At 47.5% G+C, this 14898-nt stretch overlaps 1 protein-coding gene across 3 annotated transcripts in view; it reads right to left on the reverse strand.

Annotated features, from left to right (window-relative positions):
- The window catches only part of FFAR4 (free fatty acid receptor 4), a 36832-nt gene that overhangs the window by 8858 nt on the left and 13076 nt on the right, over nucleotides 1-14898 (reverse strand). The window contains exons 2-3 of one of the 3 annotated variants that reach the window (XR_009559373.1): nucleotides 12514-12642; nucleotides 1777-2653 (exon numbers count right to left, since the gene is read on the reverse strand). Coding sequence is in view for 2 of the 3 variants with exons in the window: in XM_030865123.2 (XP_030720983.1) it covers nucleotides 2264-2653; nucleotides 12514-12642 (519 nt within the window). In the remaining variant the exon portion in view is untranslated. Of the gene's footprint in view, nucleotides 1-328; nucleotides 2654-12513; nucleotides 12643-14898 lie in introns of those variants that run through there. The other 2 variants (XM_030865123.2, XM_060286574.1) reach the window with 2 other exon arrangements.

Genomic DNA, 14898 nt, shown 5'->3' on the forward strand with positions numbered 1-14898 from the left:
CTGATGGGCTGCAGTGAGGGTTCAGTTAGAGCACTTAGGATGCCAGGCTGACATTTCTGAGATGTGTCGGAAGCAGGGAAGGGCAGCTCTCTCCCGTGTGTGAGGAGAGCTCTGCGTGGGTGCTGACATATCAGGGGGCCACGGAGGCTCCTGGGGGCCCCAAATCAATGTGCTTTGTTCTCCCACCAGAAAGGGGGAAGGCAGGGGACCGTGCACTGGAAAGCTCTGCCTGTCATTCACATGGAACAGGGGCCATCAGAGCCTGGCCCTTCAGGTGTCACCCCAGAGACCCAGAAGACAGCCACACATCACTTCAAAAAGCAGCTTTAATTTACCAAATTTATTAACTAAAGATGAACAAAAGATCCCTGTCCTCTAGTCCTCAAGCTTGTAATAAACCTTACTTAAAAAGCAAGCTGCTCAAGAAACTCCACCAGCAAAGACAACTACTGGCTCTGATGTACTTGGTGACAAAGATTGGTTGAGCACGTCCTATGTGCCAGGCCCTGAGCTACTGTTCCAGCCACTGGTCCAACCTCCAAGTGCTGGCGTAGCCCTGGGTTCTCGCTGGCTCCGGTTTCTTCTCTCTCTCTCTTCCCAGGGACACTTCATAAAGCCATAAATCTGCAAACACTATCTGGTGACTCCCAACGTTGCATATTCAGGCCCACACCCCACATCCCTGCACCCCACTGCCTGCTCTCCATTTGGATCTCACTGGGGTTTCACGTGTAAATGCCCCAAATGAAACTCTTGGTCTTTCTATTTCCCATTCTAGTCTTCCCCATTTTTGTTGCCTGCTCTCCATCCAATCACTGTCAGGAGTCACCCCTGAATCCTCTCTTTCCCTCCTAATCTGCATCCTGTCCATCAATACATCATGTTTGCTCTGCCTTCCCAAAGTATGTCCCAAGATCATTTCTCACAATCCCCCACGGATGCCACCCACCTCCAACTTCCCCATCTTCTTTCTCTGCTTCAACAGCCACCTAACTGGTCTCCATCTTTATTCCTGCTCCACAAAGTTCATTCCCTGCACAGCAACCAGTAGAGCAGGTCACTTCAGCATCCACTTGCAAACCTCCAGTGGCTGCCCACTGAACACAGAATAAACTCTCTATGGCAGCCTCCCAGACCCTGTGTAATCCAGCCCTGTAACCTCTCTGGTCTCAACTGATGGTCTCCAGCACAGCACCCCTCTGTCTTGGCATCAAGGACATTGCCCGGCATACAGGAGCCAATAGTTTGCTTTGTTTACACCTCTTCTTTCTGTCCCACAAGTACACAAGGCTCTTTGCACCAGCACCAGCGTCTGCTCCACCTGCAAAGCCCCACTCCCTTGGATTCACATGGCTGGTTCCTTCTTGTGGTTTACCTTTTGCCTCAAATATACCCCTTAGAACGGTCTTCGCAGACCCCTCAACACCCCATCTAAGTTGCCATCACTGTCTCGTTTTCTTCACGACGCTAATTCACTCCATAACACTATATTGTCTATTGACTTATGTTTGGTTTTTCGCTGCCCCCACCTAGAAGATAAGTAAGCTCCGTGAGGGCAGGGGCCATGGCTGTCTGGTTCACTGCTGTATTCCCACCACCAAGAACACCGGCCACAGCATGTGCTTAAGAGGCATCTAACAGGCGGATCAACGAAGGGAATCACTCCTGTTCTCACTGTCAAATGTTTGGAGTCATCCGACTTCCTGTCTGACTTCGTGACAAAGCTTCTCCTAAAGGGGTCCATGGCATCCCTTTATAAATGAAAAATAAAGTCACCTTTAATTCCTTGGAAATTAAATCCTTGTTCCTTGGAAATTTCTCAAGCGCTCTTGACGTTAATGAATGATCCTGCAGCCTTGCAAATCCAGGGTGGGGAGCTAGAGTGGCCATGACTCTTCAGAGGAAAAATCTGGGTCCTGGACCTGTTCCAAGACTCACTTCAGGAAACCGGCAAGGCGTGGCTTTACGTGTAGGAGATGAGACTGCTGAACAGTTACAAATAAAAATTATTAAACTTAATCATACTACACACTGAAAAAGTTCATATTGAAAAGGAACCCACAGCAAATACTTTTATAAAGGATAGAATTGTTATACTGAATGATCACCCCTCAATGTACTGGTGCTGTAAATGTACATTTGCATAGGTTACATTTTCTTAAAGCAGGTACCCTGGTGTGACCGTCCTGGAAATGAACTCCCTTTGAAAACACACCATGGCTTGCCAGAGAGTGACAAATAGACGTCTACAGAGAAAAACTAACTAGCTGGAAATAACAGACAGATCATTTCTTTTGACAGATGTGTCTGTAAACATGGCTCCCTTTTCTGAGAAGAAGAAGCAGTGAAAAAATTTCCTCCATTCGTTCCTAAACAGTGACATGTTGTAGAGAATGGGGTTGACGGCCGAGTTGGCAAAGGTGAAGGCCACCACCCAGAAGAAGAGGGACGGCCAGATGACCAGGTTTTGCTCGAAGTTCTGGATCAGAATGAGGAGGATGGTGACGATGATGGGGCTCCACATGACGAAGAAGGAGATCATGAGCAGGAACAGGGTGCGGAAGAGCCGGACGTCCTGCTGGGACACACGGAGCTGGTGGCTCTCCGAAGAAGCCAGGGTCGTCGTGAGCCTTCTCCTTGACGCCTTCGTGATCTGCAGGAACACAAAACAGAGCCGGCGCCACAGTTTACGGCAGGACATCGGCAGTGTTGATCCTGGAGGGGCAGAGGAGGCCCAGGAGTTGGAATCTGCCGTTCTCGCTGCACTGGGACTACTTGGCTTTGGGCTTTATGCGGAGAGAGCTCCCTTCTCAGAGGCCTGGCTCGCTGCCCGCGCTTAGGATGCGCAGGTCAGCTGGCCTCCTGAGAAATAAGGCAGATCGTCCGTGTTATAAATAGTGTTGACGAGGGGAAGTGCAAAGCCAGAATGCAATGGTCTAGAAGAGAGATGTGTGAACACAGATTCAGGTGTCATTCAGGACTCCCCTTCCCAAGAAGAAAGGGGAGCTGGCCAGAGCACTGCTAGTGACACGTGTTGAAAAACTGAAACCATTTCCCATTTATGCCCCCAGGTGAGAGGTGACAGCTGGTAGGATAAACACCCTCGTGCCTATCTTTGCACACCTAGATGAGCATATCAGGAGAATAAATTCTCAACAGTGGAACTGAAAGGACCTCTAATATTTTGTACTAATGAGCAGGGTCAGCAGTAGAGCAGAGGGATTGTGGGCAAGGAGGCAACTCTGGTGACATGGGTTCGGAAGGGTGTTCTGGACTCTTCTTTCAGGAGCCCTTGCAGGCACTGCTCTCCGAACCTTCTGCCCAGTCTCTCCTGGTCAGTTAGAGGGTCTTGCTTCAGCATCCATCAGAGAAGCTGGCTACTAATTGGCTGTGGGCAGCCTTGGACATATGGCCCATCAACTGAGGCAGGCTAACCAGATTAAAATAAAGCCCTGCATGTCCTCTCACCCCACTGTCCCACGTAAAAACAGTATTTCTGGAACAGACAAATGCTTCATAACATCTCAGAACCAGAGTGTTGCAGCTAGATGGGCCCATGCATGGTTGGAGCAGCACTTCTCAGACTTCACTCTGCCTGTGAGGCATTCAGCACTATTTTATTTAAATGTAGATTCTGATTTTGCATGCCCCGAGGACCACACTTTGAGTAGCCAAGGCCTACTCCACACCTTCATTCTACAGGTGAAGAAACAGGCTCTCGAGAGAGAGGGTTTAGCCAAAGTACTTTGAAAACAGGAGCCTTAGAACTGTTCACATCAGCGGGCAAAAGCCCCACAGAGGCTGAGTCCGTGAGAGAGAAGGTGGGGCTTCCCCAGAGGCTCTAAAGACCCCAGTGCTTAGGCTCACACTGCCCCGGGGATACATACAGAGTCCCGCGCTTACGCCTGATTCTAATTTTCCTCTAAGCACAGCCAGTAGGCAGAAGGCCTGCTGTCCCCCATCACCTGCTTAGCTTTAACAGTGCCAAGAGGTGGGCGTGAGGGGGTGAGGATGGGCTGGGGTGGAGGTGGCCGCAGACTGGGGCACAGTTAGCCTGGGATGTGATGGGGCCCTGCACCCACTAGCCTGACATGCTTTGTTCCAGCCTGTGACCTCTGTCCCAGGTAAGAGATCCAATTCCGAATGTCTTGCCACATTCATGGTGCTTTGCTAACTTGCCTTTGCTTAGTCTGGCCCTGTGTCCTGCTTCTGCTGCAGGAGCAGGCTGCTGGGCACACAGTGAGTGCTTACATGTCTGGAGACTTTAATAGCCAAAACTCTTTTTTTTTGTTTGTTTTGCGGTACGCGGGCCTCTCACTGTTGTGGCTTCTCCCGTTGTGAAGCACAGGCTCCGGATGCGCAGGCTCAGTGGCCATGGCTCACGGGCCCAGCCGCTCCGCGGCATGTAGGATCTTCCCAGACCGGGGCACGAGCCCGTGTCCCCTGCATCAGCAGGCGGACTCTCAACCACTGCGCCACCAGGGAAGCCCCAAAACTCTTATCGTTCGTTAGCTCTGCCCGGGCCTTCCTAGGACCATTCCCCTAAAATTATTGAATCTCAAGAGATGAAGCAATTAGAAAGTAATCAGAATCATTCAAATTTGGGGCAAGATTAACTCCAAGACCCGAATATGGCTTCAAATATTCTCTTTAGAATACTTCTAATTAGCTAATTAAAGGGTAGCCATTTAATTTTCCTGTGATTAAATACAACTGTTTCTGTGTAGTAGTTTTGGTCCACTCCTAGGTGACGGTGACCCAGGCAACAGATGCTGAATGAACAGAACCCCTTCCTTCCCACCCACTCCCCGCCAAGAACAACAGGAATCAGGATCACCGAGCTTCAAGCAAGGCTCCCTGTGTGCCAGCCACTGTACTATGCATCTGTTTCATAAATTGTCACATTTAATCTTCAAAACTGCTCGTTGGATTCGTGCTATTATTATCTTCGCTCCAGAGATGAGGAAATTGAATCTCAGGAAATTTGAGTAGCTTGTTGAAGGTCACTCTACTAATGATGAATGGTCAAAGCCCCCATCTGTGAAACTCCAGCTCAGGTGAGCTGAAGATGAGCGACATCATAAAAGGCTCCAGCCCTCTTCCTGGAGTTGCCTTCCACTTCCGCCCCCCTGCTCTGCAGCGGGGTGACTGCTCAGACCCATAGGCTAAAAGCCACACTGGTGCATCTAAGCTGGAAGGTGCTGTGTAGAATCAAAGTTAGAATATGTGTTCAGGTGAAAGCTGTTGGATGATTGGCCGGGGAGGGTAACAGCTGCCCAGGGGCAGGTGGGTGGGGCTGCAGGGGAAATGGCACCACTTCTGAGGAGGCTAAGTGCAGCCTGGTGGGCACATGAGGACGATTCCCACAGCAGCCTCATTGCTAGTGCTGTCCACATTGCTCTGCCAAGAAGGATGGAGTCCCTGGTACGGTGTCTTTTAGATTTTTTTGTTTTGTTTTGGGGGTTCTTTGGGCGTTTTTTTGGCCTCACCGTGCAGCTTGCGGGATCTTCATTCCCCGACCAGGGCTTGAACCCCGGGCCCTTGGCAGTGAAAGTCGGGAGTCAACCACTGGATCGCCAGGGAGTTCTCTAGATATTTTTTGAATGAATGATGTGGATGGAAGTTCACACTTATTGAGCACTTACTATGTGCCAAATCCTTGTACATATCACTTGGTTTATCTCTTTAAATTCTCCCAACGATTCTGTGACATATGTACTTTGATGATCTCCATTTTATTTTGCTTTATTTTAATTTAATTTTTATTGGAATATAGTTGATTTACAATGTTGTGTTAGTTTCAGGTGTGTAGCAAAGCGAATCAGTTATGCATATACATATATCCACTCTTTTTTAGATTCTTTTCCCATATAGGCCATTGCAGAGTATTGACTAGAGTTCCCAGTGCTATACAGTAGGTCCTTATTAGTTATCTACTTTATATATAGTAGTGTGTGTATGTCAACCCCAATCTTCCAATTTATCCCTCTTTCCATTTACCCCCTGGTAACCATAATTTTGTTTTCTACAACTGTAACTCTATTTCTGTTTTGTAGATAAGTGATGATCCCCATTTTACAGAGGAGGAAACTGAGGCTCAAAGAGGTTAAGGAAATTGCCCAATAGTACCCAACTAAGCAGTCGCAGAGCTGGGCTTCAAACCTTGGCAGTCTGACTCCAGTCCATGCTTAAACTTAAACTAATTCCTTCCCACCCTCTAATATCTCTGTCAGTGGAAATCCTTCCATCCAGCCTGTAACTCCAAGCTCTAATGCCAGGGACTCCGGGAGGGCATCCTGGTTCATCTGCCGTTGGCATCCTGCAGCGCTTTGTTTCAGGTACTCACGTGGCACTTGCCACATATTCTACGGTAGATGTTGAAGCATCATTCTTACCTCTGAGTCCCACCAGACTGCAGCTCCCTGGGGCTGGGCAGCCCTGTGGCTGCTGTGGTCCAGGGCTCTGGCAAGTGTCTGACAATGACCGTGAGCAGACAGCAAAACAACTGACTCACGGGCCAAGTGAACATGTGCTTGGCTCTTTTTTTAGCACTGACTGATGCTACCCTATTTCCTTCCATCCGCAGTTCCCACAGCTTTGAGGGAGTGAGAAGGAAAATGGGCCCATTATAATAAAATGCAGCTCCTCCCTGCTCCCTTCCCCACATTAGATGACAAGACTAGTCGACTTTTGTTCAGGGTTTAAAGTGTCTCTGGCATTACACTGAATGCTTGGTGTGCTTTTAGATCAAATTAAAAGCTCGATAAACTTTTAAGGATTAACTTTAATCCTTAAAACAAGCCTGTGGGGTATGCTCTCATTTTGGGGACAAGAGACGGAGGCCCTGAGAGGTGAAGTGACTTGCTCAAGGCCTCACGGTCAAGTGGGGGAAGGGTACCTCAGAGGGTACGCTCTTCACCGCCAGTCACACCACTGCCACTACCAGGACAGAGGACAGAGCTCCCGGGGACGTGGCCCACGGCCACCACCATCAGGGTCACTGGCACTCCATAAAATGTAAATGCTTCGGCACACCTTCAGACACTCTGATTCTGTGGGTCTGAGTGGGCCTAGGAGTCCGCACTTTTTATAAACTCCCCAGGTTATTCTCAATCACTAAAGTATGAGAACTACTCATCTAGGACAACAGGCTTGGAGTTTCTCCCCCAGTCCTTTGAAAAGTCACTTTTAAATTGCCTGAGACTCTCTGCCTTCACATTCACATGAGCATCTGAAGGCTACGAGCAAAGCTTCTCCCCACCCCACATCCCTCTGTCACCCCACGCCACCAGACCACAGCCGCGGACAGGTGGGGAGAGGTCGCTCCCACTGACCCAGCTCCAGCCCCTGGAGTTGGGTCTCCTCTGAGGGCTGCTTGGTCAATCCACAACCTCCCTATTAGAATCATCAGACAACAGACTCCATCCTTCCAGAGGACCAACCTCCCCTTCCATCACCGGCAAGCAGGCCCCAAAGCTGGGGAATGAGATCCAGGCATGGAGAAAGGAAGGGCCACGTGTTCACTACCCAGGACCTTCACATTTAGTCGAAAGGGATTTCACTTCCCAGTTAAGCCCTGAGATAGGTGAAGGTTTTCCAACTTCAGGCCAGACACTCACTCTGTCATTCAACACATATTTATTGAGCCCTTACTATGTGGCCAACACTCCTACAGGTGCCGGATGCACAGCAAGAAACAAGGTAGCACTGCCCACCCCGCACTTCCATTCTAGTGTTTGGGTGGTGAGGGGCCTGGGGGTGAAGGGAGAGGGGGACCAAGAAACCTATAAGCTGTCACAAAGCCTGCCATGGTGCTGGTTACTGGGTGACAATATAAACCAAGCCCCACCAGCAAGCATGGTCAGCCTGATCAAAGGCACTGAGGAGTGGCCTGGAGACTATTACCCTGGGAAACTGTTGATAGGAAAAAGCCACTGGAGATGTAGAGCACGCCTGAGTCAGGAGGAAAGAGGAAGCAGGGAAGGCAGAGGGTGGAAAAGGCCATTGCCATGAGCAACTGAAGCAGCCCCAGAAAAAAAGAGCCCCGGTGAAGCCTCCTCTCAGCGCTCACCCAGGGCAGAGCCAGCAACCAGGGTAGGGGCTTGAGAATGGCGGTTCCCAAAGGAGAGTCTGTGGAGCACCAGCCCAGAGAGAGCTCTGTGCGGAAAAGGCGGTCTGCAGTCAGGTTTAGCAATGCTGCCTACTCTATTCCAGAGATGGAGAGTCTCAAAGTTCATGAGCATAATAAAGGCTCTGAGAAGGCCTGCAGCAAAGAAACCCATTTAACTTTAATTAACCCAGCATTTTCCAAACTCCTTTGATCATAGAACCCTTTTCGAACATCTAACATCCCATGGAGTTCTAGAGAACACTTTAGGGGACACTGCTTGTGAGGAATAAAAGTCAGGGTGATTTGAAAGAGACATTTCTCAGGCCTAGAGATGGTTACCTGAGTTAGAGGCAGCAGTGACAGATGAGAGGTAGGGCTGGTGGGAAAAGGGTCGGTGGTGTAGTTATCTGTCCTATGGTTTCAAATGATTTGCTAATTGTGTCTCTATGAATATAGCTAATTAATATTGATGTTCAATTGATTTTACAGAGTTTTGCTCTTGATAGAAAAAGCTCAGCAGAAAGGCTGATTCAGGGTCTCTGAGTTATGAGTATCTTCAGAGGAAGAGAGACGCAAGCTAGGCGGCCCCACCCAGGCTCTCCACCTGGCAGCTTACCAGCTTCCAAGTTGCAAACAGGAGCAGAGTGAGAACAAATGTAATAGTCCTCCTGGGATATGGGCAATAGTCAGTTTTGCCAGTGGGGTGGAAAGTAATCTTCTGAAAGTCTTATATTTGCATTAATGTTGCAATTTTCAAAATCACATTAGATCTCTTTCATATTAAAGTCTAACAGTTTGTTCAAAGCATTATCATATCTGCAATTCTCATTTTATTGTGTTAAATGATTCACTGAGGCCCATTTGGCTCCAGAGGGAACTGAGGCCCACATTCATTAAGCGACTTGCCTAAGGTCACACAGTAATAAAGCTTGGACTAGAATCCGGGGCTCGTGACTCTTTGTCCAGTGGTTTTCCCACTGTCCCAAAGGAGAAGGTGCTGTTGGCCCTTTCAGTGTGATCAAAGTTTGTGTCTTACTCATTCAATGAGTGTTTATTAAGCCCCTACAATGAATAAGCCAGGCTCTGTTTTAGGCACAGGACTATGGCAGTAAACAAAACAAAGTCTCTGACTTCAGGGAGCTTGCATTCTAGTGGGCAAGACAGATGATATGCAAGTAAATACACACAAATGGAATTTGACAGGGGTTGGAAGTGCTTTGAAGAGAAATAAATCAGGATTAGGGACTAGAGAATGATGGGGAATCTCTCTGGAGAAGAGCCTTTTGAGCAGAGACCTAAATTAAGTGGGGGAGTGGCCCATGCAGAAGTCTTGGGGGGGAGAGATCCAGGAGAGGAAATGGCAGGTGCAAAGGCCCTGAGGCAGCAGTGTGTTGGCGTGTGTGAGAAAAAGCCCCAAGGACACGAGGGAGGGGGAGAAGATGAGGCGAGAGGGGCAGGCAGGGGACAGATCACACAGGGCCTTAAGGTGAGGGTTTTAGCTTTTCCTCCATCTGTGAGGGAAGTGATGGGATCTAAATTATATCATTGACTCACTGCTCAGAGCACCATTTCATAACTGTGAGTCACGACAGACACTCGATTCATCCAGGAGCTGTCCTGAGGTCTGGGATGGGAAGAACGGAAGGCTGGCCGTGAGTTTATAGGCAAAGTGTCTGGAACTGCAGTTAGAGGCAGATGGATAAGAGGACACATCAGGGCTCGAGGATTCCTAGGATGTTTCCAGGTGGGCCCTGGCCCGAGGAAAAGAATATCCTTTCCATAGAATAAGTCAGTCCTTCCTCAGAAGGTGGCTGAGAACCATGAGGCACGAGTGAAAAGGGACAGATCAGAACCCTCTTGCCTCTAAGGGACTCAGGAGTGGGACTGCCCAAGCAGGAGAGGTCGGATGCCACAGCCAGCTTCTGCCCAGCCCTCATCTAGCCAGCCAGCTCTGCTCTAGGGCCAGTCCCATGTTCTTGCGGTGCTCCAAATCTGGGCCCTGCTGTTTATTCTCTCAAAAATCTCAGCAGTACCTCTTCCCAGCATGCTGTGAGAGGATTAGAGGAACAGTCTCGCCTAACAAATAACAACAGCTGTAATTTATTCATCCCCTGCTACAGGCAGGCATGACACTCGCCATAGTCCCACCAGGAGTATCTCCTACGTATCTCACAAAAATCTTAAACCGTTGGATCATTATTTTGCAGATGAGGGAACAGAGGTTCAGAGAAGGTAAGTAACTTGCCAAGGCTACACAGCAAGTAAGGGGCAGATTCAGGACTCAAAGGCAGGTTATTAGAATAACCCCTTCTGGTCTCCGTGTTTTTTATGGCCCTTTGCTTTTTCTCCCTTTTCCCTCCTTTTTCTCTTTTAACAATTTGCAAAGTGTTTTCAAACTAAGCCTCAGTATCACTCTTTAATGTGTTTCAGGGTTTCACTGCATTGAATAGCAGCACCTTTGTCTGTCTCCCCCTTCCCTTTCTTGTGTTAAAGCTCCTTCTAGATAGAGAATGTGACTTGCTTACTCTTGACCAATCTCTACTCCCCAACAACACTTTGCACAGAGCAAATTCTTAACAAGTGTCTGAGGAATTAAAATGTTGGGACTCTGGAACCAGACTGCCTGGGTTTAAGTCCTGATACTGCTGCTTATGAGCTGTGTGCCCTTTCATAAGTTACTTAACCTCTCTGTGCCTTGGTTTCCTCATCTGTAATTCTGGTTAGGATTAAATGAATTCCTGACACATTGTAAACACCATATAAATATTTTTAAAATAATTTTTTAAAAATTCATTCTCCATTTCTCTTCCTTTTTCCCTCCCTTCTTTTCTTTTAACATAATGATAGTAACTAACGCTTACATAGCATTTACACATGCCAGGCTCCCACTGCAAGAACTTTACAGACCTCAGCTCCAGGCCCGAATCTGCCTCATACCCTTGAACATGCCCCAGGTGGGACGTCACTTAAACAGGTCACAAGTCAACTGGTGGGGAAGAGTCTAGGGACTAACATGGGGGGGCCGTCTCACACAGGATCCAGAGATTAGAAGACTCGGATGGAGGTTGGCCTGGCTTTGGGTTCTAAAGCATCTAAGAAGGTCACAGATCTTTAGCTACAACAAAAGGGCCATAACAGTGGCCAGACAGCAAGCAGGACCTAAGGGCCCCACTTCAACCTGCTTGTTCGCCATATGACGCCCATGACGCCCCCGCTCACCACAACTAGCAGATTATATGCTATAAAACCAAGATTCAACAACGGTGAACCTCGGAGAGGACTCAAGCGTTTCGCATTAAATCTTCTGAAATGAGCATGAACACATGTAGATGCCATCTGCCTGGGCCAGCACCTCGCATGCAAATATGCTGCCTCAAGGGGTAAGAAAGAGGCTGGCAAGTCTTTTTTATGTCCCTGTACATAGTCACATTGAAGATAGAGATCATTTCCTGTTGCAGTGCACTTTTACAAGGCACATGCCCTGGGAGTGGGGGTAGCAATTAGAGGGATAGAGGAGGGGCTTCTCGTATGCTCTGTTTCTCGTTCTGTTTCTGGGAGCTGTTTCTGGGAGTGTGGTCAATTTGTGAGCTGTGCGTGTATGCTGGGTGTGCTTTTCTGTATTTATACTGTACTTCAATACAAGTTTTTAAAAGTGTACATTCTTTATCACCACACTGCTGTTTGTGATGGGGAAACAATGGACACAACCCAAAAGCCCAGAAAATAAATTACATCACAACTATATGATGGAGAACCATGAAGCCATTAGAAATAATGAGGCAGAGATATAGGAACCGATATGGAAGGATGTTATGATACAGTGCTAATCAAAAAAAGGAAGTTACAAAGCAGATAGCATTATCTCAAATCTAAAAAAAAAACATTGGGTTGAACCATGGTAATAGTTGATATTTTATAGTTGACCATTTTATATGGTTCATTATATATATATATATATACACACACACATATATATACGTATATGTGTTTATATGTACATAGATATACATACACATACTCACATTGCATAGAAATATGTATATATATATAAATTTATAAGAAAAATAACCTGAAAAAATGTACTTTAAATTGTCAACAGTGGGGGTAAACCAGATTTTTAGTATCTGTGTTACACATTTTTATGTCTTTAATTTTTTATAATGAGCTTGTATTACTTTAGTGATCAGCAAAAACAAATGATAATAATAAAGTCACATAGATATAACTTTTTAAAAAAGACCAAACTTTTGTCCCTCAGCGTTGCAGAGGGATGGATCTGGGCAGTGAACCAGGATTGCGCTGGTGCGAATTCTAAGGTAAATTTTGACCTGGAAATGCTAAGGTTCATCTGAAATACCCCAAGCCTGAGTGAAGTTCAGCCACAGCGCTTGAAGCAAACATACCTGTAAAATTTTGGAGTAACTGATCACAATAAGCAGTCCTGGTACCAAGAAGTTCAAAGTAACAAATGACACATCCCAGGAGATTTCTCCGGCAATGCTGGGCCAAACCAGTGTGCAAATCGGAATTTCCTAGTTACAAAAAGGAAGAGAAGGTCATTTAATGCTGGCTTCTTATTTGGCCTTTAGCTCAGCCCCAGGTGGGGTTACCTGGCACTGTTACAATGTTGTGTTACCCTGTTGTGTTCTGCTGTTACACAACTGGTATGACAAGAAACCCCCGACTCCCTTCCATTGCCCACACAACCCCACTTACAAGTCATTCCCCTCTGACCGTCAGAATCACCATAATTATTATTCCCATTCTCCAAGGGAGGCACGTGGGCCTCAGGGCCCCAGGCTGGGAAGACCCAGAGTCAGTTCCCAGGCATGGCTCCAGGTCCAGTGCTCTTTCCACTTCCCTGGGCTGAGCTGCAAAGAGCCCTTGAGCCTTCTCTTCCAAGACCTTCATTTTACAGGGGAAAAATCTGACCCCTGTAAGTTTACATAGATTGGAAGTGATGTGCTACACGCAAACACATAAAACCTGGAGTGAGGTGTGCCCCTCCTCCAGGGGAGAATGCAACAGCCCCAGAGTGAAGGTGCAGCCACGGTCATCAGGATGTAAAACCACTGGATGGGGCAGAAGAGCGTGCAGGTTTGTGACCTTGCCGCTGTCACTATGTTGCGTTGAATTCAAATGTTTGACACTAACTACAAACCCCAAAACATGTTCCCAGACCTCACTGGATAGTTACTAAGCTGCTGCAACAATTTTTTCCAATGAACAAATAGGTCAATGACAGATCTATTTATCCTCCCAAACACAGATCTCCAGAGCCTGCTTGACTATAGGACAAAACTCTTTAGGAAACAAGAGCCCTACACACTTCTGGACACATAGAACAGACTTTTAAAGAGCATATTCTGTGTAAAAAGACCACATTATTGATTTCTGGTGGACAAGGCATCTTAACCACGGTCCAGAAGTAGTATCATTATTCATAGCATCAGTCATTTATTCATTCATTTAACCAATATTTATTGAATGCTATACTAAGCAAAGGCAAAGAATTTTTATCATTTCCCAACGTGTATCATAATTGCATGGTCAAACTCAAAATAGAGTCAAATAATCACTCCTTTTCCTATTCAGTATCTAAAATTCTCTGAGCATTTATTCTTTGCCAGGAAGCACTTTACATACATTATCTCATGGAATGTTCATCACAACCTTATTGAAATGCATAGTTATTTTTCCCATCACACAGAGGAGGAAGCTAAAGCTTAGAAATTTCCTCCTAAAATAATAGTCTAAAACCCTAAAGATGTAGTCCTTTTTAATCATCTCCAAAGAGCTGAGTGGTTATAGAGGGTATCGCGGAACCTACCAAAACCGCTAAGGCAAGTCAGACAGGGAAGAATGCTTTAGTTATATTTGTACCCTGAGAGGGTGCTGGGGGTGAGAATGTTGCTTCCTTTTCCTGTTTTGTTTAGACAGTTTACAAATGCACTGGACATTCTAAAAACTTGTTCCTTCATCCCCACCCCCACTGTGCACACCGGATGGAATAAAGTTTATTAGAGCTTTCTACATTTTGGTGATTGGAAAGAAATTTGTGTCTCTCAAGGATCTTCTGAATATTGACAGTGCAGTGACCACAGCTCTTTGGGAAATCCAGGTAGCCTATGCTTGTACTCAGACCTCCACCCACCAGGGACCCCTTATTCCAGTGCATTGGGTGGGCAACACAGATCAGCAGAAATGTTGAAGCAGAAAACAGAAGAGAAGCCCTTGGGAAGATGGCGGAAGAGTAAGACGCGGAGATCACCTTCCTCTCCACAGATACACCAGAAATACATCTACGCGTGGAACAACTCCTACGGAGCACCTACTGAACGCTGGCAGAAGACCTCAGACCTCCCAAAAGGCAAGGAACCCCCCACGTACCTGGTTAGGGCAAAAGAAAAAACTAAACAGAGACAAAAGGATAGGGACGGGTCCTGCACCAGCGGGAGAGAGCTGTGAAGGAGGAAAAGTGTCCACACACTAGGAAGCCCCTTCGCGGGTGGAGACTTCGGGAGGCGGAGTGGGGGAGCTTGGGAGCCGCGGAGGAGAGCACAGCAACAGGGGTGCGGAGGGCAAAGCGGACAGATTCCAGCGCAGAGGATCGGGCCGACCGGCACTCACCAGCCGAGAGGCTTGTCTGCTCGCCCGCCGGGGCGGGCGGGACTGGGAGCTGAGGCTCCGGCTTTTGTCGGAGCGCCGGGAGAGGACTGAGGTTGGCGGCGTGAACACAGCCTGCAGGGCGTTGGTGCGCCGGCGGCTGGCCGGGAGAGAGTCCGGGG

The sequence above is a fragment of the Globicephala melas genome, chromosome 16, assembly GCF_963455315.2.
Source record: "Globicephala melas chromosome 16, mGloMel1.2, whole genome shotgun sequence".
In the NCBI taxonomy this organism is placed as follows: domain Eukaryota; kingdom Metazoa; phylum Chordata; class Mammalia; order Artiodactyla; family Delphinidae; genus Globicephala; species Globicephala melas.